General features: G+C 40.9%; 2 protein-coding genes across 3 annotated transcripts in view; both read right to left on the bottom strand.

Moving 5' to 3' along the window:
- The window catches only part of bmper (BMP binding endothelial regulator), a 38,208-nt gene extending 28,452 nt beyond the window's left edge, over positions 1 to 9,756 (bottom strand). The window contains exons 1-2 of the mRNA XM_004078462.4: positions 7,862 to 9,756; positions 2,477 to 2,562 (exon numbers count right to left, since the gene is read on the bottom strand). Of these exons, the coding sequence (XP_004078510.1) occupies positions 2,477 to 2,562; positions 7,862 to 7,967 (192 nt within the window). The 5' untranslated portion in view covers positions 7,968 to 9,756. The remainder of the gene's footprint in view (positions 1 to 2,476; positions 2,563 to 7,861) is intronic.
- A 12,980-nt stretch (positions 9,757 to 22,736) lies between these two features.
- Positions 22,737 to 25,888, bottom strand: part of bbs9 (Bardet-Biedl syndrome 9) — a 175,618-nt gene continuing 172,466 nt past the window's right edge. For both annotated transcript variants that reach the window (XM_004078331.4, XM_011485713.3), the window contains one exon: positions 22,737 to 24,890. In XM_004078331.4, the coding sequence (XP_004078379.2) occupies positions 24,538 to 24,890 (353 nt within the window). In that variant the 3' untranslated portion in view covers positions 22,737 to 24,537. The remainder of the gene's footprint in view (positions 24,891 to 25,888) is intronic.

Below are 25,888 nucleotides of genomic sequence, written 5' to 3'. Positions count from 1 at the left end.
AGTCTGTCAACCACATCCACTGCTAGCCCCATTACAGCGCTCTGCCCCAGCCGGACGCACACAATACCTCCTCTGTGTGTGCATGGGTGTGTGTCTGTGCTCACGGGGCCATTAACAGGTACTCTGGACCAACTAAAGATCCCCACCACCACCTCCACCCGTCCCTCTCTGATCCATGTATGAGTGACACTGGAGCCCTGGTGGCTCCCCAACCCCCCAGAGAGCTCACAGCCACACAGGACTCTTTTTGGAGCTGTGATCCCGCTGGGGTCCTCACATGTAAGGACACTTTCCAAGCACGGGGTGTGATTTTTGGTCTAGCTGTTTTCACCATTTTCATCAGCACTTTTGCTCCTGTTGTAGCAAAGAAACCTCTGATTTAACAGACTTTTTGTGTCGAAAGTTCCTGAAAGGTTGGCAGCTCAAAATACAAAATAATAGGGAGGAGGCAAATACTTTTACACTGGATTTCATAATTTTCTCATTTAAAAAGGCATATAGCTGCGTGTGAGCAGGGTGGGGGCTGATGCGTGATTGTGTGTAGCGGGGTTAAGGCTGAGATGAAAGGACAGCCATTGCTTCCTGATGAAAGATCAGTCAGCAGGGCTTTGGCTGATGTCTGCCTGATAATATAGGGCAGTGTAAAAGTCTATCCTTGTTTCTAATCGTGATATTTTGATGTTAGTCACTCCATATTGCTATGTGGAACCTTTAAGGATTAAACTATCGTTAACGTTCAGAGGCCTTCCATTTAGATCATAGATGTTGAGAAAACTTTAGAGATGCTAGCAGGTGGATTGACTTCTACAAATGTTCAGTCTGGTCGTTACTGTTTTCTTTAGAATTTACCGCCTGGCTCTGTGTAAAGCATTATATTATAATTGATCCGATTCAGCAAAGAATTTTGTGATAGTTTTAGTTTGTAGTAAAAAAGAATAAGTTCAGGAAAAAATGTTAGTTATTGTTTTATGTGACGTTGTTCAGGAGAAAATTTTAGTTATTGTTTTATGTGACATTAATATAAGCATCTCCTATGATCCTTAATATAACGTTTTATTCTGGGTTGGAAACGTTGTTATAAAAAAAACAAACCAACAGATTATAAAAAATGTTATATTCAAACTCGTTCGGGATTCTGCTCAACATTAATAACTTTATGAATGTTGCATCATGGGTAATCTGGATGTGGAATTTTTGCTTCAAGCCGTACAGTTTTGAGCCAGATGGCAGCTTGGATGAGGTAAAGGAAGACGGTTGGGTATCTATTTGTCTACAAGTGGATACATCATAAAAAAAACAAAACGAAACAGCTTGTGGCCCACAGGGTATTTTCTACACCACAAATGTGCTTTATCAAACTGCATTTTCTTTTTTTTTTCATCTGCTCCTGATTCACAACAAATTACATTAAGAAATATTCAAAAATGCAGTTTTGAGCCTAATTGTCTTTATATATGTCCTCCATGTATAAATGCCACAAGAACATGTTAAAACACAACTTTCATCATGGTAGGTCATCATCCAGACTCCAGCTTAAGCTCTAAAACTTCCTCCTTACCTGTGCAGAAGCTGCAGACTTAAGTTAAAAACCTAAACTCTGTGATTTTAACAGGCAAACTGTCACTTCCTTCTAATTATTTCTCTAAAACCCTCCAGTCTCTTTCCCTGAGCAGTTTTTGTAGTGTGATGTGAAGCATTGTTCTGCTTCAGGAGATCATACCATTCAGGAAGTGCTATCGCCACGGGGAGGTGGGGAGTTGGGGAAGTGCTTTGTCTGCTACAGTTTATAAGTCTGACATGGATCTCAGGACCAAAGGTTTCCCAGCACAGCATTCTCCGGTTGGTACTTGGAATGTTTTGGCTGCGACTATGGACCATTTCAACCACTCTTCATTTGTTGTAACACAACCTATGCGCTTATTGAACACTCTAAAGCTCAAAAAATGCTAAACTTCCTATGAGAGGCTTGCTGGTCCATTCTCATACCCCTGAAACGAAGGACATCCAAAGAGGTGGGCTGCGGGGGTCAGAAGTCAAAGAGCACATGTTCCAGGAAAGAGTTGTCTCCTAACATTTTGTAGCTTGATTTTTAACAGCCGTGCTCAGTCAGGACAGCGTGACGACAGGCTTGTCTGTTAAAACAAACAGTCCCGCATGTATTCACAGCTAAGTTCCAGTGAATCTCAACAAAATAGTGACTCTTTACTGCATTTTACTGCACAACAGAGTTTATGAAAAGGAAGTTTTGCCAAATATGACATCAAAACCAAAACCATCCAAACCCCAGAATTTGCTGGCTTTTATCTGACAATTTATGAGAAAAAAACAAAAACAAATTCACCACAAGTCAACTGTTGGTAGGTAGGAGGTAGAAGTCTTTGCAGAGATTGGAAACAAACATGAAAAGTCACGATGGAGCAGCAGGTGGCTGCACCCTCGAACAGTTTGGACAGTGGAGACGATGAGCGGCTCTTACCAGACACACACAGGTGATGCAGGGGTTGTCAGTGATGTTGGGGATGTGGAGCACCTCTCCTTCATTCTCGCAGCTGGCTTCAGTGCCTGAAAAGGACAGGAGAGAAGTGAGAATTGGACCGACTTCAACTCACTTGATCAATACTCGCTGCTCAGTCCTGGTGCAGATACTTTGAATGCCTGCAGATCCTGGCGCCTGTTTATGAGGCAGTGACATTTAAACCGTGTTCTTAAAAACACGAGTCAGTGAGTTTGTTGCGAGCGCAAATTGAATCTAAAGCAATGACAGGAAATGAGCAGAAACACGTGACTTCATGAGCAAATGGGGACGGGTAAAGCAGTGAGGGAACAGCTCTGACTGGAGATTATTCTCACTCTTTAGGTCACTTTTTAGAGAAAATGATTACCACTGCAAGATGAAACACTGGGAAAGGAGGGATGTGGCAGTTTAAAAGACGAGGAAACATTTTTGTCGCTTTGAGAGATTGTTTACCTCCAGAACAAACAGGGATCTACACACTTTGCAGCTCCGGAGCATGCTGTTGTATTTTAACATCCTGCTAAGCAGAACAGAACTCAGTAATATCACCTTTTGTGTTGCTTTTTGTTTGTCCAGTGAAAGTGTCCTGCTATTTCCAGAGATGCTCGTATTCATAATGTAAAGAAAATTACGAAACGACTGAGCTAGTTGAAGAGAGGAAGTCCTCTGGTGCAGATCCAACATCCCAGTGTGAAAGCACTTGCAACTAACATTCCAGCAAAGTTTAGGCTTTCAGAAATAAATTGGAACAACATATATTGTTTGAACATGGACAGCACAAAGGCATGGCGGCTGAAGCATGATGGTTTGAGCTATGGTATGTGTCCAAGAACAACACAGGTTCTCAATTTTGACCAAAAACTGTAAACTGGAAATGCTTTAACAATAGATCAAAAGATGACTGGAGTGGGACTTTCATTGGAATCTCAAATAGTGAAAACTCAACAAAGCCTGCAAACTACTTTCAGCAGAGAGGCAACTGGATGAAAGACGGAACAACTGAATTCAGTAGGGGTGGAATTATGGTTAGTGCATATTAATAGATACGCTGAGATTCCATAGAAAGCAACCAAGTTGAGTGGGAACTCTTCTGCATATTGCAATCTCGGAAAGAAAAATGTTAAGAAATTTCTCCAGAATGATGATTGAAAGCAGAGAAGAAGCACATCAGTACCAAAATAAGTGGGGAAAAAAACCCATGCAGCAGGACATCGACCCCTGAGGTCTGCAGCTTAACATCCCTGCATTTTAATTAATCAGAAAGGGTAAAGAAATCCCCACAATCACAAAAGAGGGATTTTTGCTTGATTCCTATTATAATAAAATACATTTAATTGATCTGTAAGTCAAACTTAATAATATCATCAGAAAACAGTGTTGACTTAGTTGGATTAATTAAACTGGACATCTAAACTAAAAGTAAACTATGTAGGCAAAATTGAATTCATTCCGTATGGAGAGAAATTAGACTCAGTCGGATTTGTGCGTGCGTAATTCTTGATTTGTGCGTAAATTAGGATTTGTGTATGCATATTCTTGCTTAGTGCGTGCGTAAATTAGGATTTGTGCATAAATTTGGATTTGTGCGTGATTTGTTACTCACATAATACGTTTTGTGTATAAGTTCAAAAAATATAAAATAAAAAAAATACAAAATGCAATTTACGTATGCACAAATTAAGATTACAACAGCTTGAAACTACTTACACACACACGTCTTTAAAAAACACGCACGAATCCCTTGTTACGCACACACGAAGCCAAAGTTACGCACGGATCTACCGTGAGACTCTTTTCACGTCTCACAAATTCGTCCGTAAGTGCTGCGTTTAAATACCAGTGGAATGCTCGGTCATTAGAATTTTCCTATCAGCCGTCCCTTCTAAACGTATCCAGACAATGACTCAATCAATACATGAAGACAGTAGATGTTAGTGTTGAACATAGAGGCTACTTACTTCGGGGCGCTGACCACCGAGATGGGCCGCCATTCTTCCCGTGACCCTCTCAGTCTGACTGCCTTTGATTTTTCCAGAAGAAAAAAAACAGTGCCCCCTACTGGTTGTTCCTGTTACGCATTTTGTATCAATTTGGTGTCTCGGAGAATAATATACTTTTAATATATATATTAGCGTTTAAAATTGAACGTCATATTCTCAGATAATAATTATTATTTTCCTTTAAAGTTTTTTTAAGCCCTGCTACACCCACTGAAGGAAATACGTTTAGAAGGGAAGGCTGATAGGAAAAGTCTAATGACCGAGCATTCCACTGGTATTTAAACGCAGCACTTACGGACGAATTTGTGAGACGTGAAAACAGTCTCACGGTAGATCCGTGCGTAACTTTGGCTTCGTGTGTGCGTAACAAAGGATTCGTGCGTGTTTTTTAAAGACGTGTGTGTGTAAGTAGTTTCAAGCTGTTGTAATCTTAATTTGTGCATACGTAAATTGCATTTTGTATTTTTTTTATTTTATATTTTTTGAACTTATACACAAAACGTATAATATGATTAACAAATCACGCACAAATCCAAATTTATGCACAAATCCTAATTTACGCACGCACAAAGCAAGAATATGCATACACAAATCCTAATTTACGCACAAATCAAGAATTACGCACGCACAAATCCGACTGAGTCTAATTTCTCTCCATAATTCCGAGCTATTTTGCTGCCCCTGATCCAAAATAACATTTTTTGGGAACAAGTTATTGACAACAAGTTTTTCTCTGTTGAGTAATATTGTTTTTTATTTCACCGCTGAAAGGTCTCCACAGCTTTGAGTCTTTAAAGTAAAAGCTTCCTTCCCTGAAGAGACGTTGGACTCTCTGGAGGTAAATCCTCCACCGAGCTCTCTGTTTGAGTAATAAACTGCTTCCTGTTTCCATTCATGTGTCCTGTATGTGTACAGAGTCGCCTTTATGGCTGAAATACCATGCTTTCTCCATCATGATCACCCAACATCTGTTTCTACACTAAATATTGATGAAAAATGCTGCAAAACCAAAGAATTACTCTTCCACGAAGTAGAAAAAAAGATTTTTGAGCTTGTTTTTTTTTTTTTTTTTATCAGCATGTTTTGATCTCTGACCTGACCGCTGTTTATTTTGCTGTCATCTTAATAGTTTAGGGATTAACCATTAGCTGAACTCATCTCGGGCTCAATAAGATGAAGGCTGATGTACATGTTTTGAGTCTGATGTTTTGTACTTTGAAAATACAAGAAAGTCCTTCAAAGAACAGCTTTGCTAAACTCTCCACTGATGCATGTCGGTAAAAAACCAAAGGCTGCACAAAAGTTTAGGTCCGTCTGCCATGGAGTAAACTCCTTCAATTAAAAATAGCTCCTTGCAGCAGTGAGTCGTCTGTTTAGTCCCGGAGCAGTGAAGCCGCCTGTGGATTCCGGCCGAGCAGACAAACTCCACCGCCGCAGTAAAATTTACAGCGTTCGAGCATAATTAAACTGGCAGGGCTGTAAGTGTTTTGTGTTTGTGTGTGTGGAGGGGTCAGTCTCTGCCACAACAGCCTCCCTTCTCCTGGGTTTCAGCCGCTGTGTCCAAAATCTCCTATTTAATATTAAAAGGACCGCAGATGGCATGAAGCCACACAAATAACAGAAACAAAAAGGAAGAGCAGAGACGACAGAAAACCACACATAATCTTACTTAGACCCACTAACAGGGGCAAACCTCGGGGAGTCCCAGTGACCCCCTCTCATTTTCGCTTCCAAAAGTATCTTTAGATCATAGATGTCTGGATGGTGGATCTCAGATTGAATTACATACATTTGTTCAATGTTTGTTCTAAAGGAAACAGCAGCACAAATAAGAACATTTACATTTTTACTGAAACAAAAAACTGTCCCTCACTAAAGGGATTGCTTGATAACATAAGCAAAATATAACTTCATGAGGTGGTCAAAAGCATATTTTGCAAGTTTTTTTTAACTTCTAGTTAGAAAATATGACATCAAATGCCTCCTCCATATGAGTTATTGTTTGTATTGTTTAACTCATTTCTAATTTTGTTGTAAAATAATCAGCCATCAAATGGTTTGAGTAGTTTAATAAAGTTGGAAGCAGGAGCAAAAACCTGAACCAAACATGGTATAGAGAAAAACAACGAGGTCCCTCATGATGGGGATTTAGGAGTCATGTGATGGAAAGGAACGAAAATCCATGCAAATATATGAACTCCGAAATAAACTATTCTCCACCTGCTGCACTGAATCATTTGACACTTTCGTGCTAAGTGAATAACTTAGAAAGAAATATTTTGAAGGTTTTTGCATGCAGTTGTGCCGGGAAGATAGTCAGTGTGCGTTTTGGGGATGCCCCATGTGGAATCTGATCTGTGAACGCGCAGTCTGTTCCAACAGATAGTCTGTCATTTCTGCCGCAGCTTTGTGTCAAACAGACGCGTCTGATGAGGAGGGTTCATCTGCTAAAGTTAGTGACTTCATCTGACTTCCATCAGCAACTGTTTGTCTGATGAAGCAGGCAGCTTTTCCAATTTGAAAATTTTTCCATCTTGTTTTGAACATTCTTTGTCAAAAATCTAGCTTGTTTTTTTCTCCTTTCCGCCGTTCACAAACGCTCCATGTAACCAAATAATTAGGCATAAATTTGCATTTCCCCCACCGTCGCAGCCTCGTTCTCAGTCCTGTAAAGGTGCTGCCGGACAAACTGAGGTTAGACCCGGAATGCGCATGCAGATGCGGAACGTGTTGGGAAGAGAAGGCCGGCTAAAAAATACATTTAGTTTACTTCCGTTTGAATAAACCAGAAAGCGGTTTAATTTTAAGCCAAAAATAGCACAAACAAATGTTAGCGACGTTTTCCGTTTTACGCACAGCTTCCTCTGGTCTGGATGATCCAGGATACTAGAACTTCAGCTCTGCTGCAGCCTCCTAAGGTCACCACTGCTTCAAAATAAAGCAGGAATTCCAACCCAGACCACGGGGCTGGGGGTGGGGGGTAGCCCAAATGCGTTCTGTGATCTGATTCAACCTATTTATGTGGATTTGGAATTTCGTCCCACTCCGACATAAACAGAAACGCACCATGACGTCAAAGACTGTAAAAGTTACAGATCGGTTTCTCGGGAATCGTCCACGGATTGTGCGCAAAGACGCGTGTTGCCACAACTTTAACACGAAATTACTGGTGATCAGAGAAATACAGAAGCTCAGTGATTCAGGATTTTGTGCGCTCCCTCCTCCGGCTGAGCAAAAACGGGAGCAGCAGACTAAATAACCAGCGTTTCTGGGTGGATATTACTAATTACGCACAGTGGGTGTTGTGATGTGTTAATATGAAGCCATATGATCCCTTTAATCTTACCTGTAATTAGCGGAAAGGAAGACAGGGGCGTTTGTAGCAGCCATAAAAAGCAGATGAAAAACTTACAGGTGGACTTGGAGAGAGGGTTCGAGCAGCAGAACAACATCCTCAAGACTGCTCCAAGAAAAAGTTTCAAATGTTTGATGGGGACAACTAAGTGAAGTATTCCAAAAAATCAGTTGGAGAGAAAAGGTTAAAAATCCATGATCAGGGTGAGACCTTTCCAATCGTTTGTCTGCTTTACAGCCTGGAGAGACAAACTCCGTTTGTCAATATGTGATGAAATGCAGAGACATCAGCCAGACGCGCAACAATCACAGCGACATTAGAATGACAAAGACGCGCTGGCGGGCAGGAGACGGCGGGACTGCGCAGGTCCTGTGCTCGGAGCAGAGGTCCGGAGCGGGATCACACGCATTTATGAAGAAGGATCAGTCACAAGTCCTGCACGGGAAGCCTCCAGAGAGGAGTCGAGGGGGGCATCAAGTTGCAAAAATGGATCTAAGTCCTCATCCGCTGTCAGAAACTGTCCAAGCCGCAAAGAAAGACCGGGAGGACCGGAGCTCCGACCAACACTTGCAGACTGATAAGAGCGCGAGCCAAGCCGCCAACAGGAATACTAAGGAATTCAAGAGTAAGTGCGGTTCTAGTCCTCAGATCCGCTCGCATGGATGCTGGATGTCGACTGTACTGGTCGTAACGTGGACTGCATCTTCCTCTTTTGGCTCTCTGCGGAGAGTCGACCTGTGTGTCCTCCTCCCCTTATAATAAAGCAGGCCTCTGGTGTCGGAGCGCACCTCCGAGCCACGAAGTCCTGCCTCCTCTGTTTCACCCGGGACCTCCTCCTCTCCTGCGCCAAGACCTCTCCAAAGCCAACTCCGCACCCCCACAGACTCTCTGCGCTCCACTAAGTCAGATTTCTCTCTGGAACCTCACTGGACTCCTCATCTCTTCACGAGGACACCCTGAGCGCTCCACTTCATGCGTCTGAACTTGCGCACTCTGAAAAGGTCTTTGTGTGCAAATGTAATGACAGAGGGAGAGCGGGTTTGCTCTTTTGGATCCAGTTTCATCACCAGCGAGCTTCACGTGTCCCCGCGTGGGTTTGTTCATTTAAAACAGATAAAAAAGAAGTTCAGCAAATAAAAAGAAAGAAATACCACAAAGAAAAAGATTTAAGTCCCTAATATGTCCATTTGCTGGTTTTCAATTTTGCTGTTTTATCTGAATCAAACTTACTTGTTTTGATAGAGTTTGGTCAACAATATGACTTTTGAGAAGGTTTGGACACCATCTTTATCAACAGATTCAAGCGACTGACAGTAACTTCCCTCATTCATGTTTACATTTCTGTAAGCCCACCATCCCAACCTGCAGGGAATCTAATGCCCAACATCTAATGAACATGAGTGACAGCAACTTTCCCCATCAGGTGGAAAGCCTCAACCCATCAGGGAGTGGAACCTGGGAGCGTGTTTACATGCTATTTTACAACCTTTTAGCTCTGCCCGTCTGCTTTCAGATCAAACGTTACGCCTGGAAAGTTTCATGACTGTCTAGAATATTTTTTTTTCAAACATCAAAGGCTATCATATTAAGATATTGGAGTACTTTAACTACATTCACTACTTGAAAGTGCTTAAAAAAAGCTCAAAGTCAAACTGGGACAAAAAAAAGGGCAGTAAACACCACACACTTTCATTTTTTCCTGACATTTTAATGAACTAAGGACAACATTTAATGAAAACTTCTGTCATATATGTTTTGGCACGATAAAATAAAATAAAAATCCTCCAAGTTGGAGTCAAAATCGTTTGCATTTAATGTTTGGTGAGTGTTTTAACAGGTTGTTCATGCAAGCAGCTTATTATCATTCTTTGACCTTAAGACCCCATTAGGCTTTTATGCGGTGACTTGAAGCTGCAAAAGAGAAAGCTGCATTCATGTTTTAAAGTCACAAACTGCATTCAGGGAGGTTTTAGAGATGGACTGACAATGTTCATGTTGCAGTGCAATATTTTCACCAATACAGCTGGATTCACCAATACACCTATCCCCTCCTATCTGATTACCTCCTCATCTGTCCTTTGCAGTCAAAAGAACGGACATGGTATTATCAGACTTGTTGGACTTTCCTGTAAACATTAGACAAATACCAAACTGTCTTGTCAAAACTGTCTTCCGAGCCCAAACTGTGAAACATTTTGGCATTATGCTCCCATAAATCTGCCATCTGGAGGCAGCATTAAAGCCGTTTGTGACGGATGAGGCGGCCTGCATGATAGTGCATGTGCAAGTGTGTGTCTGGCCTCTTTTAAGTGAAGCTCAGACGAGGAGAAAAGGGAGTCTTCAAAGAAATAATTAGGACCCACCCGAGAGCCTTTAACTGAGCGTCAGCCGCCTCTGGAAACGCAGACCACAACAGGCCGAGGTGTGAGTGTGAGGAGGAGACAGTAAAACGGAGTGCTCACAGAGGCATGCAGGAGGGGGGTGTACACAGAAGAAAAAGGGAAAAAAAAGTCATCCAAACAGAGAAGGAAGCATGCTTTTAAATGACGGGAGGATGTGCAACTGCAGGAGAGGGCAGGAATTAGTCAGTTTGTTGAATGAAAACAAAAAAATGTAAACTTGTCTGTTTAGGTTTTTCTGAATGATTCCAGGTTTAAATTCAGTATTATTAACCACTAGATGGCAACACAGAGAAGAGGGGATTCACCTGAGCTAACTGTTTAAAGACCGTCCTATGCTACATTACTTACACAGACAGCAACATTCATGCAGAAAAGTCACAGGGGACCCTGCAGACAATCTTATTGGGAAACAAAACCTTTTAGTTTTAGCAGGAATTCTCTGAGCAGATCGAAAGATGAGCAAAATGATCAGGATATCAACTAATAACTATTTATATCAACATTGTGTAAGGATTCAGTGGTTTGGTTTTCTTTGTCATGTTTTTGGTTTCCTTGTCAGTCACACCAGTTTCTGGTTCATGATCCACAGCTGTCTTCAGTTCAGTTAATTACCCTCAGCCTATTTAAGTGTCTTGGTTTCTGTTCATCCTTGTCAGGTCATCTGCTCTGTTTTGTCACAGGTTTTTTTCCCCTCATAGTTTTGTCATGTTTCAGTTTGCTAATTAAATGTTTTAGTTCCTGTCATCAAGCTTGGTCTCCTGCATTTGGGTCCCCCACCACCAGTTCGTGACAGAATGACCTGACCACCTTGGACCCAGCAGGGGAGTTTTTCATCTTGCCATCCCATGCCACGTCAGATGAGTTCCTGCAGCATTGTTCATGCTATGCCCTACCACATCCAGCCAATCTGTTCCTGAGGGGGATTGCCGGGACCATCCTTCAAATCTCAAGTTTCCTGTGGAGGGTCACCGGGGCCGCTCCTCTTCATGTGTGTTCCTGAGGAGGGTCGCCGGGCCCACACTTCATGTCCCCTGTCCCTGAGGATGGTCAGCATTCATTCCCCCTTGGCTGTGTCTCCTGGTCCAGAGGAGGGTCACCAGTGCTGCTCCCCTTCATGGTTCCTGTCCCTGGGGAGAGTAATTGGGACCGCTCCTCTTCATGCCTGTTCACAGAAGGGGTTCTGATGCCCCTCACTTCCGTCTGGCTGCAGGAACCCAAACTGTTCTGGACTTTTTGTTTTCTGTTTATCCACGTCCCCTCCTCCTAGGGGTGTTTGGGCATATAGGATCTGCCCTTTTCGGGAGGGGTACTGTAAGGATTCAGTGGTTTGGTTTTCTTTGTCATGTTTTTGGTTTCCTTGTCAGTCACACCAGTTTCTGGTTCATGATCCACAGCTGTCTTCAGTTCAGTTAATTACCCTCAGCCTATTTAAGTGTCTTGGTTTCTGTTCTTCCTTGTCAGGTCATCTGCTCTGTTTTGTCACAGGTTTTTTTCCCCTCATAGTTTTGTCATGTTTCAGTTTGCTAATTAAATGTTTTAGTTCCTGTCATCAAGCTTGGTCTCCTGCATTTGGGTCCTCCACCTCCAGTTTGTGACACATTGTGGGCATGAACTCTGCCAAACCACCTGTGCGAATCCCTGCTTGGATTTGCTAAAAGGTGAATAAGAACACTCTTTAGGCAGGAAACATGCAGTAGTGATCATTCTGTTCTAAATTCTGAAGTATTTGCTGATAATAATTAAAAGAGGACATCATGAAAAGTCATTTTAATTAGAAACAAATTTGTCCCTTTTACATTTAAAGTGAACGGGCTCAGCAACGCGTGTTAAAGCGACCACTTCCAAAGAAAAGTCTATGTAAATGTGCATAAACGCATGTTTCAGGCTTCCGCATTCAAAACTCATGTCCATGCGACACTACGCAAGTTTTTAAGACCATTTTCAGGCTCTACCTACAAAATGCACGGTCATTGAATGCGCATTGAAGGTTAAGTCAGTTGAACTTAAATCAATCACGGATTCGGATTTGCTCGTGACGTATGGATGGTGTCATTTTGTTCTTCACGGAAGAGCCAACTGTTTGAAAATTGACCATGGAGGATAAATTAATAATTGTGGTTTGTGGATGGATGGAATTGTACGACACCAAGTCGCTCATATGTCGGAACAGAGCTGTGAAAGAAAATCCCCAATCAACATTTCGCACCAAGCCTCTTCCAACTGAAGGTATATGCGCTAGCATCTGGAAGTGACAGTCCAGTGTGAATGAACACCATGCTAAACGTCACATCCCCGGTGTGAACGTAGCATAAGAAGCAGTGAAGACGGGAGGGCATGCTCCCAGAACGTCCCCTAAGTGACAAATGCAAAATAAAACTAAACCTTGAAAATACATTTGTTACTAAAACCAATAAAACTATTCAACAAAACAAGGAACCATGAACATGCAACACCTGTTCAGCTATACATTGATGCTAAAAACTGAGCAGCTAGTCAAGATGAAGAGTGGTAAAAGTGGTAAAAACGTGGATTTCCTTTCAGTTTTTTTTACCTGAGGTTCTCAGGGAACACAGTATTGCGTCCATCTTCTCAGTAACTGCAGACGGCAGCTGGAACCCCCCTGACTTTAGTGATAAAGCCCCCAGCAGCCGGCAGGTCTGTGAGGATGAGGGGGGAATGTTAAGCGGGAGACGTTAAATCCAGCTGTCTGAGTCAGGCTACACAAGCTAAGAACTTCATCAGTGACTTTCAGAGAAAACCACCAACTTAACAACAAAAAGATCTGTGTGTGAGCAACATGGTGTTATTTATCTCTCAGTAATAAACCTGGAGAACCAAGCGGCATGAAGGTAGGACAATTTTTGAATTCAGCAGCAGTCTCCCACTGTGCACAGACATTAGATATTTTCCACGTTTGCAGCTATAGATATGCATTATGCATCCGAAAGACATCAATCCATAGAGGCCCACATCGCCATCTAGATCTCTAGCAGACGACTTTGAACGAGCTAGTGGCGTTGTGGTCCCATCATGCCTTTTGCGTTGTTAGCAAGTCACCATTTTTCTGGGTTTGTACTTCACAGCAATTAGCCATCGCATCGATCTTACCCACAACTGCGTTGTCTGGTGCATACTAATGTAGGCTGGTTTTGCTTGTGACTGTCCACGATAACTGTGATGAACTTCTAAGTGGCTTTTATACTTTTCTAGTGGTGCAACTGTCTCCAGCGTTTATTTTTAGCATTAGTGACATCTTGATCACACACTTGCTGTATCTGCAAACACAATACAGTGGCAAAAAATATACATACATAAAAAACAGGGGAGACTCGTACTCTTTAGTGCTGCAGTTGTTCGCTCTCTCTATGTGTCTGTGAGTGAAGTTAGGTTTTTCCTAAATTCTTCAATTAACTTTTCATCATCAGCAGTGTTAAAAAGGCATTTTTCTGGACAGAGTTGCTCTGTGATTCCGTACTCTAACGGCTTGAAACAAATTTGGGTTAAATGACGCAATGACTATGGGCGTAAAATTCCAGTCGTGAACGATGACATCAGCAGGTGTCACATTTCAGCTCCGGTGGCCTTGTGACCAACGCGACCCGATTCCAAATCACTTTGAAGAATAAACCGGGCATTAGGTATTCTTAAATTGGGTAATTAAATAACATAAATAATAATTTGGATGGTGCATTACTCACAGTTATGTGAGCTTTAGAGGCCATCTTTCAAACTTTAGATGGTGCAACAGAGGATAACTAAAGAGGTATCTCTGCAATGCTAAAGGACGGCATGATGATGTCTAATCACTTTGATGAAAGAGAACGTTCAAAGTACACTTGTTTTACTACATACTGTATGTATTAAGCACAGATTGCTGCACCCTGTTTCAGTTACTACCTGTTTTGTCAGTTTGGTGGAAATTTAGCTTGTTCTTTTAAACGTTGTCAGATCTAACCAACAAAATTAGCACCAAAAAACTTTAAAATTAAAATCCCGCAAAGCTGAAAAAAAAGGTGTAGAAACTGACTTGAAAATGCTTATGCCAGTCTTAAGACCAAAAGATTCAAATTGCCAAGGCTGGCTACTGCCTGATTCTCATTGCACTTTTGCCAGTTTTGGGCCCACAAGAGGTTGAACACCTCTGGCAGGTTTAGTCCATGCTGAGAAGAGACAGATGAGGTGGTTTTGGACATCTTGCAAGAATCCTACCTCGACGGCTTCCTGGTGAGGCGATTTAGGAGCCAGGACACACTAGAGATCCCTTGGCTGGTCTGGGAAGGCCACGGCATCCTGCTGGAGGAGCTGGAAAAGGTAGATGTAGAGAAGGAGGTCTGGATTTCATAACCCAAACCTAGGTGAGTGGAAGAGAATGAGTGGATGTACTATGCAAAATAGGAAAACACAAACACTAACCTGCCCAAGGCTGTTTTTTTTTTTTTTGTCCCAACATTTACTAAAAAAGTTGGGCAGCAGACTCTCCGGTTTGGCTGCAGCAGCTTTGCTTTGGATGTTTGTCCTGTTTCATGATCCTCTAGAGTCTTCTGGTATCCAGAGGAGTTTAACTCAATCATCATCTTCATCTGATGAGAAATTTCTGCTAAAACGTTGTTTTTTTGGCCAAACATTGTGCACACCTGCAGGGAGGGACTAAAACACAGAAGCCCTGTCTGCCTCCTTCTCCCTCTTGAAACCAGTGGAAGCAGAAAGAAAAGGCAGGATATCGCACACTCACATTTTCTTTCTTGGCTTTCATTTTTGTTAACTAAAAAATAACACAGTAAAAGTAAGTAACTGCTGTACATCTTAGGTTGTATTTATCTAAGACCCAAAGCAATTTTATGATTACTATCATGCAGTTACTCGTAAAAATCAGATTTGTAAGATGGTACAGACGTTTCCCCCCATGGCTGTGAATAAAGAAAGTCATCAACAAGTAACTCATAATTGTGTTTGGATTTGAATTTGTGTGATGAACTGGAAACAGAGAACTTCTCTGTCGATAGTGCAGCAAAAGCAGAAGCAAAAAGTTCATCCATGTAATTCCTGCTCCTAGTTGGAGAAAGGTGGGTAGATGTGCAGATTACAGGGCCACACAGAAACAAACCACCACGCACGCTCACACCGACTCTTCTGGCCAATTTAAAATCCCCAATTAACATAACAAGCATGTTTTTGGTCTGTAAGATGCAGAGAACACCTACTCAGAGGTGACAGCATGCTAAAAACAGCAGGACAGAAGCTACATTTTACAATAAACTAAACAAAGAGGCTGTGATCATATTTAAAAAAAATGTTGATGCAGAAGTTGTTAGAAATGTTTTGAACCATTAAGCATAAAGCAGAAAGAGTTTTCTAATATAAAATCGTCACTTTAAAGTCTCACTTTCACTCTGATTAAAAAAAAAGTTGAAGTGTTTTTAGCATGTTCTTCTGGTATTTTTCTGATTATGGAGGATATATACAAAGAAAAATAAGTATAAAATGTTCCACATCAACGGTCCCGCCCACAACTCGGTGGTAAATTTCTAATGAACTCCTGCTGCTGTACAGAAACTATGTTGTAGAAAATGACACAAGTTGTTTAATTTTGGCAAAAAATGACATAATCATAACTAAAAGCCAACAATAGATCAAAAGATGATAAGACTTGAGAAATATTGAGCTGCTTCTGTAAGTTGAAGGCTTTCTTTTACTCAAAAATTAAAAGTCTTTTCAGTTAAAGTATGAAGCTCCTCAATAAAAGCTATGCCTTAAATGTGTGTGCGTTCTTTATCTTCACACTAAAAAGCAAAATGAGAAATTGGAAAAGGCAGGTATTATGGTACATCGCTGATTGGATGATAATATCCAGTATCGCTTTATGTAAAATAACTTTTGGTAGAAATGATGGACAAATGTCATCCTCCAATCAGCTGTACCATAGTATCCAGCTTTTCCGGTTTCTCGTTGTGTTTTGTTTTCCTAACATTTCACTCTGCTCTCTGGAAATTATTTTCATTTTCCAAAATATGATTTGGTTTTCGTTTTTTAACGTTTGGCTTTCTGAAACTTTGTTTGGTTTTCCAACGGATAACATTGTTTTTAAATATTTGTTTTGCTTTTTAAATTGTCATTGTGATCTCTAAAATTCTTTTGCGTTGAGTAATTTGTTGATGTGATTTGCACTTCAGGGCCACCATTTCAAATGGACCAAAAGCACAGCTGTTCACAAGTTTTAGAAACCTGAAACAGGTATAAGGTTTTGTAGTGTTTTGCACACTCCTCTGGTTTTACAAGTTTCCCGGGATGTTGGGCCAAAAGTTGATCTCTTTGCGTGTAACTGTGCTGTGGGCCAGAAGCCACAAAACTGCAGAAAAGAACATGTCACAGAGGGGAACAAGGAAAGCTTTTATTACAGGTTTGAGGGGCTCAGAGGTGACAAAACTCCATCAGAACACAATGGTCTCTGGAGAAGCTTCAGCTATGACAGGAAAACTGCACAAGGTCATTGTTCAGTGTTTCACCTGCAGGTCTAAATGGGAGAAGTTTGAGGAGTAACTGTTGATTTTTCTGTCTACATAGTACCAAGGGCTGGTTTTGCAGGAGTAAAAGCCTTTCTTAGGTCATGTTTTACTTTTCTGTACATGATTCTTAAAAATATTATAGATATGATCAAACTGGATTCGTTTTTTTGTCCAACAGGTCCCATCTCATCGAATCTATGGACAAGATCTTATGTATAATGCCTTCTGTACACTAAAAAGTTGTGAAAATATGTGTGTGGAAATCCTAAAGTGTACGTGCTCTTGAAGAACAATTGTGTGCAAAGGTGCAGGTGTTTTTTAAGCATCATCACCCCCCCCCCCCCCCCCCCCCGCAGACTCTCCGGTAAAACAACAAAATGAAGAGAATTAGGGAGGTTTGATGTCAAAGTGTAAAATAATTAAATTTTATGAGACATAGGCTATAATTAGGGTGTGTTACTGTATATTATGATCAGCTGATTTATGCCTTGGTCACATGCACCCGGATGGGGGACTGACCTGTACAGTTGCTGAGGTTTTTGGTTGTCCAGGCCGGTGGAGGGCTGTATCTTAATGGGATCACAGGTGTGTGTTGCAGAGTTACATAAGTATGGTACTATGGTTGTGAGTGTGGTAAGTGTCTCGTGAATGTTTTATAAGGCTAATGTAAGTTGCACACACTTATGATGTTTGGTTGATGCTGTTGTATCCTAAAGCTGCACTGGAGGTGATGTGTAAGTGTCCGTTAGACGACTGTAGAACGCTAACATAAACTATGCTCTGATCATCTCATTTGCCCATAACAGCCAGTGTGCAGACAAGGAGCACACATTTTTCATGTGAACATGACTATTGGGCTCCCTGTACAGTGGGAGGAAAGAATTGAAAAACCCATACGACGTGCCTGCGTCTCACCTACATCACCCTTGCGTGTTGTTTAAGTGTTGGCTACGACCTGTTGCTTGCAGCATGCTGGTAGAAGAAAATGTGCATGAATATGGTTACTCTACAGGTTTATTCAGTCGTCTACGACCTTGATATTTTGTGTCCACCATCTGCATGCCCCGTTATCGTACAGGTTTGGTCATTTTTGCCCACAGACAGCCTGTATCCACCTGTGACGGCAGTTGTGACCGAGGCCCATGTGGTGGACAATTAAGAAGCTAGCTGTGCATGGGGAGATCCTGCAGCTGCACTGAACCATGGATGCTCTGTCTCTGAACAAACCAATGCTGAAGATGAGTTGTGGTGTTTATAATGTCACATGTGACTACTCCTATTTCTGGAAATCTAAAAACCTGTTGATGAAGGATGAGGTTCTTCTCAATCACCTTGAGTAATTCAGAGACCCAGCAGAAAGTCATTGTTCAGTAAAATAATGATGAGAAAATAAATTGTACCTGCTAATGACACTGAATTGATCTTGCACAAATACTGCACCAACTAGATCTACTGACACGTGTTTAAGAAAATCCTCATAAAACTGGAATTTCAGATTCTAACTCTGATTTCAGCCACAATAAAGTTTTGGGGAAAATGCCATTTTTCTTTGTCTGATGCTAAACTAGGCCACTGTGTTTCATTCTGCTTCTGCATAATGGAAAAATAGTTGCAACACAAGTCAAGAGAACAGAAGACTGAAGTCAAGGAAGAAAGTATAATTTGGGTAATTTTCTCCACATCTCCAAACATGGGATCATTGCTGTTCATACAAAACAAAAACCAAACTGCGAGCCACTTAAGTTCCTGAGATGAAACTTTGCTGATGCTTCAAATCTGCAGCGAGAACAAAACGACGCAACAATTATCTAATCCCGCTTTGTTTTCACTTGAAACCCAGAGAGACAGAAATAAGCTGCAAAATAAAACCCAGAGAGAAACGTCTGCTCCTTTAAATCCAAACTTGGCTTTTATGATATTTTACCAAAACTGCCGTTGTGGCTCCACAGCTTTTTGATTGCTGAAAAGCTGTTTGATGTCCCAAACCGCTGGGTGTGCACTGCTTTGTTTAATGGCCCCTCAAATCAGGGCTGGTTTACTGAACAGAAGTGTGAAAGATGGAAAGAGTTACTGATGAGGAAAAAACGAATAATAGAAAGTCTTTAAAAGAGAAATAAAAAAACAACAACCCAAAGACCAACAATTTTACAAGGATATCAAAGAAGAAATCAAAGCTGCTTTTGAGGAACTGCATCTTCAGGTTGTTGTGTTTGCGTTTACTGTATAGTTTTGCCAATATTTCGTTTTCTGCAATGCATTTTGACATTTTCGACAATAGAACAAACTAGAAAACCACAGTCTTTATTTTGAGATTTTAAATAGGACAATTTTCTTTGTCTTTAGTGAGCAGCAGTTTTTTAAAAATTCCTGTCATTATATTTAAAAAAAAGATTGAGGAAGATGAGTCACAAATCTTTAAAAAACAAAATGACACAGATGGACTCAAACATAAACATGGTTGCATGGAAAAACATCATATTGTCAAAGGTAGATCTATGAAGAGAGGAATTGTTAATAGTCAGTACTTACCGGTTGGGATTCCCATGAAGCCCTTTAGCAACAAGTCGATACTGTGCTCAGTCTGAAGGAGAAGGGCTCGTTTTTATGCTAGTTTACCCGATTACGCAACAAATTCCTCTTAGTAATCCCTTAAAAGTATTTCAGTTTTATAATTCTCAAGAGCAAATAAACAAAATGTGTAGAACCATAAAAACCCTTGTTTAGAAAAACAGTTAGATGTCATCTGCGTATAAGTTTGCAAGAGACAGAGAGAAAGGTCAGGTGCACCAATACAGAAGATGCTCCTTGGCCTATTAGAAAATGTTTTCCACTTATTGCAGATGTTACAGCTTTTCAGATCTTTTTTCCCCTGAGAATTAGATTTTGTTTTCTTTTGACATGGATGAAAAAATGAAATGAAGCCACATGTCTCTTTTAGTTTGTGTTATTTCAGTGCTTACAACATTTATTAACCTGATTTTTTAATCATTTTTAATTATTTTTTAAATAAACAGTTGTAATTAAAAAGAAAAGGAAACCAAAATAATGCATTTTAAAATAAACTCACACACATGACTCCAAACATATTTCCCAAACTGGAAAGAAACTGTGACAAAAACTCAAACCAAACTGACAGTGATTCCAGTAAAATGAAACAATTTGAAGTTTGTTGCATATATTTTAGTTATCAAATGCCATTGGTGGGGTAACAAGCCCACAAAAACATCCTGTGGATGACAGAAGAGTAAAAGTGAGAGAGGAAACTTTGTTATGGTTGTTGTATAGAAGGGTGGAAATGAAAGGAAGCAGTCTGCAAAAGTTGAAAGACGTGATATAAAAGATAATAGGGACCATAGGAAGGTGATTGAGAAAGAACGAGTGAAAGGAAATCCCAAATCCAAACTGAGATGAAACAATAAACAAGGAAAATATAAATTGATAAGAAGTGACAGCCAAAATTAAAGGGCATAAGACATATGGAAACCAAAATCCAGAGAGAAATCAACAGAGTGAAGATAAAAGAAGAATACAGGCAGAAATTCATGAAGGGAGAGATTGAAGGGAAGAAAAGGGTTTTCAGAAGGGCGAGATAATGTGAGCAGCAAGACTGAAATGAAAATATTTACCTAAAAGAGGAAAAGAAACAAAAATTAAGAGAGTGTAACTCTATCTGCTGAGCTCCACACCGAGGACTGCTGCCAAATTAAACAGTAACAGCTTTGCCTTACAGCTCCGTCACCCAATCAGCAGCTGATCTGGCCTGCGGAGTCCAAAGGAAAGGGCTGTGCAGGCCAGGTACTTCAAACGCCGTCAGACAGAGCGCCGTTCATCAACATGACAAGCCTTGGACTGGTTTGCCCTCTTTGTCAGCTGAGGAAACAGAGCCGTGTAGGAATCACACTGGCTTTGGGAGATGATGGACCGTCGGAAACTCAAACACTTGGCTGGATGAAAAGGTCCTTTCTGGTGAACTTCCAGGAGAAAAACGCAGAAAAGATGCTGCCAACTCACTCCTGAAGATATAGTTGCTGTGGTGGTAGAGACACCTGTGATTCATTTCAACACTGCTTATGTTGGGAGGCAAACATCTTCTAGTCTCTCTCATATTTGTGCCCATGTAAAAATGTGGAACCCAATCAGGTTGTGTTTCCCTTCTAAACACTTTTCAGACAAATTTAAAACAAACTTTACTCAGTGGATCAGAAACCACTGTTGATGGGACTTTAATATATGACCTAACTGTCCACTAGTAGCTGAAGCAAATGTAAAACTTGGATGACAGAAAGGTGAATAGAAAGGTGCAACTTTTGTGTTAAAATGTTCTTAATTAAAAAATAGAATGCCAGCTGATGCCTTCACCTAAACCAGACACTCCAAAAGGTAGAGTCTCACGAGTGAGGCGGCTTGCCATGAATCGGTCCAGACATTTTGAGGGAAGTCACCTAAATATCGTAAAACATTGTTTTAAGGAATTCTCTTTTTTATTTTTTGTGTTGTAATTTCTTGTTTTTGGATGTGTTTTGAACGTTTACAACATAAATCAAGTAAAATAGTTGAAAAGTATTTGTAGAAACCCTGAACTGTTGTCATGAACTTACTAAAAATGAGAAAATACACGAGAACACCTGGAGAAGAGTCGACAACCTCCAAAACTAAATTGTGATTGGAGTTAAAAAAAGTAACTCATGAGTTCAAGACATCCAATCACCTAAGGTTGTCACAAGTGTTGTATTAGAGGACAAATATATGCCCTATTTACATTTTTTCAATCTGCTTTCTTTCGCTCATCCAGAACCGACTCACAATGGCAAGAGTCTAAGAAAAGATTCCCAGACTTTCCTCTTCTCAGCCACTTCCACCAGCTCCTCTGGGGGAATCTAGAGGTGTTCCCAGCGTGTCCTGGGTCATCCCCGGGGTATCCGTCTGGGGTTGGGGCTCGCAGCTCTTCCAACGGGGGGGGGGGGGGGGGGGGGGGGTGAAGGAGGTTCATTTGTCAGCCCAACTGCTCTTTATGGAATTTGGCCATTAACAATTTTACAAGAATCCTTCATATTTTACAATTGTTTCTTGCAGTTCTGTGTCTCCAGTTACATCTGTAAACTTTCACATTATTCAGCTTCCAGTCTGTTCAGTTCCTCAGGTGTTTGGGGGCAGCAGTGTCTGCAAACAGGAACAGAAAGTTCAAAATTCATTTCTTTGATTAGTGACAAAGTCGCACTGCCCAGAGGTCTCTAGCTGATGTTAAAATGTAGGTCAGGTCTTTCAAAAATAATGACTCAAGTTTCTTTTGCTTTAAATTTCAGTAAAACACCTTAGAAAATAAAATTAAAAATCCTAATTTGGTCATTGGCATTTTACAATACTGGTGTTGAAACTTGATGGACCTCTCAGGAAGGAAACTGGATTCTTGACCACATTGGGATTCTGAGTCATCTCCCTGGAAAATATGGAAAACAACAAATGGTTCAAAATATTAAAAAGTTTACTGCACATCTGTCCAACAATGAACAGGAGCCACTAAACTTCCATCGAAGTGGAAAGCTACTGTTAAACATTTCCTGCTGGAACAGAAACTGAACCTATTTTAAACTCAAATCAAAAGTTGTATTTCACAACCCTTTAAAGTATTCTGTTTGAAGGCAAAAGGAGTAAAAAAAGGTATTTACAAACTTTAAAAAGATTAGGTTCAGTGAAAAATCAGATAAATGATGGTTACTATGACATCTTTCAAATTTAACCCCTTCACGTTGTATGTTGCTAATTTGTAACGTACCATTTAATCCAGGACTTTACTTAATTTAGCATCATCTTGAATAGAATAAAGACTGCAGAATATTTATTTTTTATGTTTTTCCATATAAATTCAGGCATGAAGGGGTTAAGAGCAGAACAGGTATGGCATAAAAGTGCTTTTTTGCAACCACAAATAATTATTTTTTATACAAATAAAAAAAGACAAAATGTTTTTCATAATTTTATTTCTTTGTATTTTTTACATTTCATCTTCTGTTTGTGTTCGGAGATTTTTCTTTGAGCTGCTCGCCGACACAAAGAATAAGTTGGAGAATAAGTGTTGGCAATGTCTTCTGCAATGAAGTGCAGCCTCAAATCAGGATCTTGATTAATGTAAACCACTACTCCAACAATAACCAACTTAATCCATGACAAAAACATTCAGAATAAAACCTGCAGCTCACCGAGCCCAATGGAAACCCCTGCAACCAGACAGACCAGTCTAACAACATGTCTTGGCAAATAAACTGCTGCTTTCACTTAATTCACAAAATATCTAAATTAAAAAAAAAGTTTATTTTTATTTAAAACTACAGTACAGTGTAGAGAACAACAAGGGCCATAGCAGCTTCTGAAAACTGGCATCACAATCTGCGCTAAAACAAAACTTGTCTGAGAGCAGGGGAAGCTATGAAGAGTCCTGCAGACCTGCTGGCAATGGCATCTATGGCTAAAGTATTCACACCTCTGAGCCGACAGAACAAGTGCAAACTTCCTGCACTTGTCCATTTGAAACCTTAGCCTTCATTAGAAAAAAAAAGAAAAAAACAAGAATCTGATTTGTAACAAAAACAGACATTTGTCTTAATGTTGTTTGTTGAATGTGTTTTTTGTCCACTTTATCTTGATAGTGCATAAACTGGTAGTGTTTTGCTCAAAATGTCAGCAGCACCGGATCTGAAGGTGTTTATCAAAAAATCTTCTTTAATGTCACAGCTTTGTAGAGAAAATGTGACCCAGTTTGAAGATATTTATGAACAGCTTCAGATTTTCTGCATTTTTCTCCAAAAAGCTACCATTTCAAATTGCTTTTTTAAACAGATAAACTAAAGAGAAATGATCCTAAAAAGATCCCAACAAAAGAATCGTCTTTTGGCTTAAACAGTTCAAGTAGAGACTAACTTGTCCGTGTGCAGCTTCTTCTGAAAAAGAACATGACTTATTTGCTCCTGAAGGAGACCACTTTTCTTTCAGAATGGCTAAATGTTCATCTGCTGATGAAATTGACATTCAGGAATTATAAAAAAAAAAAAAATGCAGTTTTTGATGATAATCAGAAAAGCATGACGTGTCACTTAGATTTTCCTCTGAAAAACCCCCAAGGTTTTCTTCTGCAAAACAGATGAGTCCACCAGTAAGAGTGTCCTTGTGTGTCCGTGGAAAAGCAAAAAGCCAGAAAAAAAAAAAGACCAACAGTGGGCTGTGGCCGCAGCTGTAGGATGCTGCTTTCAGCTACCCGGAAGCAGGGGCGGGTGGCTGGAGGCAAAGCACCATTCTTGGTGGACAGGCGGGGGAGGCTCTGGCCAGGCCAGGGCCTTACTGGGATTAGGGAGGTGCATGGTCGTGGGTTCAAGTACTGATGAGGCAGACGAGGAGGAAGAAGGGCGTCAGCAAAACGTCTGAGAAAGAGGAGGAGGAGGAAAATTCTTCTCTCATTCAGAGGCGTCCAGGCCTCACCACAGACACCAGGGACAGACCGAATGAGTGAATGCAGTGTGGTTCAGAGGAGTGTGCACGTGTGTGCACAAGGATCATGCTTGTGGGAGGAAATGATTTCTGCAATGTCTGACCTTAGCGGAGTATATTTACATATAAACATATATGTGAGGGGTGTCGTGTTCCATGGCCCGGAGTGCTTTGTACTCTGTCCATCAAACCATACAGCACATTGATTTTTTGTGTGGAAGGCTCTGCGTGTGCAATCATGTCTGCTTGTGTCTGTAAGCAAAACAACAAATCTTTTATTTCATCAGTCCTCCACTGCCTCTGACTCCTTCTTTTTCTCTTTAACCTTCACAGACGACTTCCTGGACACTTTTTTGTCACCTGACTCCTTAACAGCCTCTTTTGCTTCCTTGTCCTTGTCCCTTTCCTTCTTCTCCTTCGACTCTTTCTTTTCCTTGGAAGACTCCTTTTTGGACTCCTTTTTGGACTCCTCCTTGAGCTCTTTCGCCTCTTTGCTTGAATCTTTCTTTGACTCTTTCTTCTCTTTCTTTTCTTTTTTGGCCTCCTTTAAGGGCTCTCCTGGACGTTCTGCTTCTTCTCTCACAGCCACTTCAGAGGGTTCCAGAGACACATCTTTCTTCTCTTTTGACTCTTTTTCTAAAAGAAAGAAAAATAACAGAGTTATCATAAACAGATAAATATGGGCTTAAAGCTTTAGTCACATGCACCTGTTTAAAGTTAACCCATGTAAGTGTTCTGCTGGTTTTTGGGTTGTCCAGGCCTGCGGAGGGTGGCTGCTTTATAAGGGAAGCGCAGGTGTATCTTGTAGTTCTCCTGAGGCTCATGCGCCCTCCTCAAGGGATGTAGTGAAAATGGAATTGTCGTTCATGTGGTGAATGTGTTGTAAAGTAGTGGACATGCTACGTTCAAAGCAGCTTTGGCAACGCGTGTTCAAGCGGCCACATCCAATGAAAAGGCTACATTAATGCGCGTCTACCTGCATTTCAGGCTTCCAGTTTAAAACTCGCACTTTTATGTGCCTCTACACAAATTTAAAGTCAATTTTTGGGCTCTGCATACAAAACACACAGCCATTGAACGCACATTGAGCCTAATTAATTATGGAGGAGAAATGAATAATTGCGGTTTGGGAAATTATATGACATCAAGTCAGTCAGATATCTGAATAGAGCTGTAAAAGAAAAAGCCTGGTGAAAGACTCATGATATTTGCACCACTTCCACATTTCACCCCAAGCCTTTACCAACTGTGATGATGTGCGCTGGCATCGGATAGTCACAGTACAGTGTGAACACCATACTGAAAGCACATTCGAGAAAATTGGTGAACATGCACGGTTGCTGCCTTCCTTCTCCGTTTACATCCCATAATGCCCGGCTGTGGTGGCCATTTGGTTCAGTTGTTCTGGTCTGAGCATGGAGCCTATTTAGACTGAGGAAAATTCAAAGCAGTACGCTGGGAAACAAACCGATCCAAGAGGAGTTTCTGGTCCTGGAACAGCATCCACTTGGGTGTATTCACACTGAAAATTTGTTCCGGTGTGTCCAGTTTGTTCAATGTGTCCAGTCTAAATAAACCTTGAGTGATTGCTTCGACCTGTTGTCCGCAGCATGACAATTTTTACTCTACAGGCT

The sequence above is a fragment of the Oryzias latipes genome, chromosome 16, assembly GCF_002234675.1.
Source record: "Oryzias latipes chromosome 16, ASM223467v1".
Lineage (NCBI taxonomy): Eukaryota > Metazoa > Chordata > Actinopteri > Beloniformes > Adrianichthyidae > Oryzias > Oryzias latipes.
This window is presented reverse-complemented; position numbering and strand designations above follow the sequence as displayed.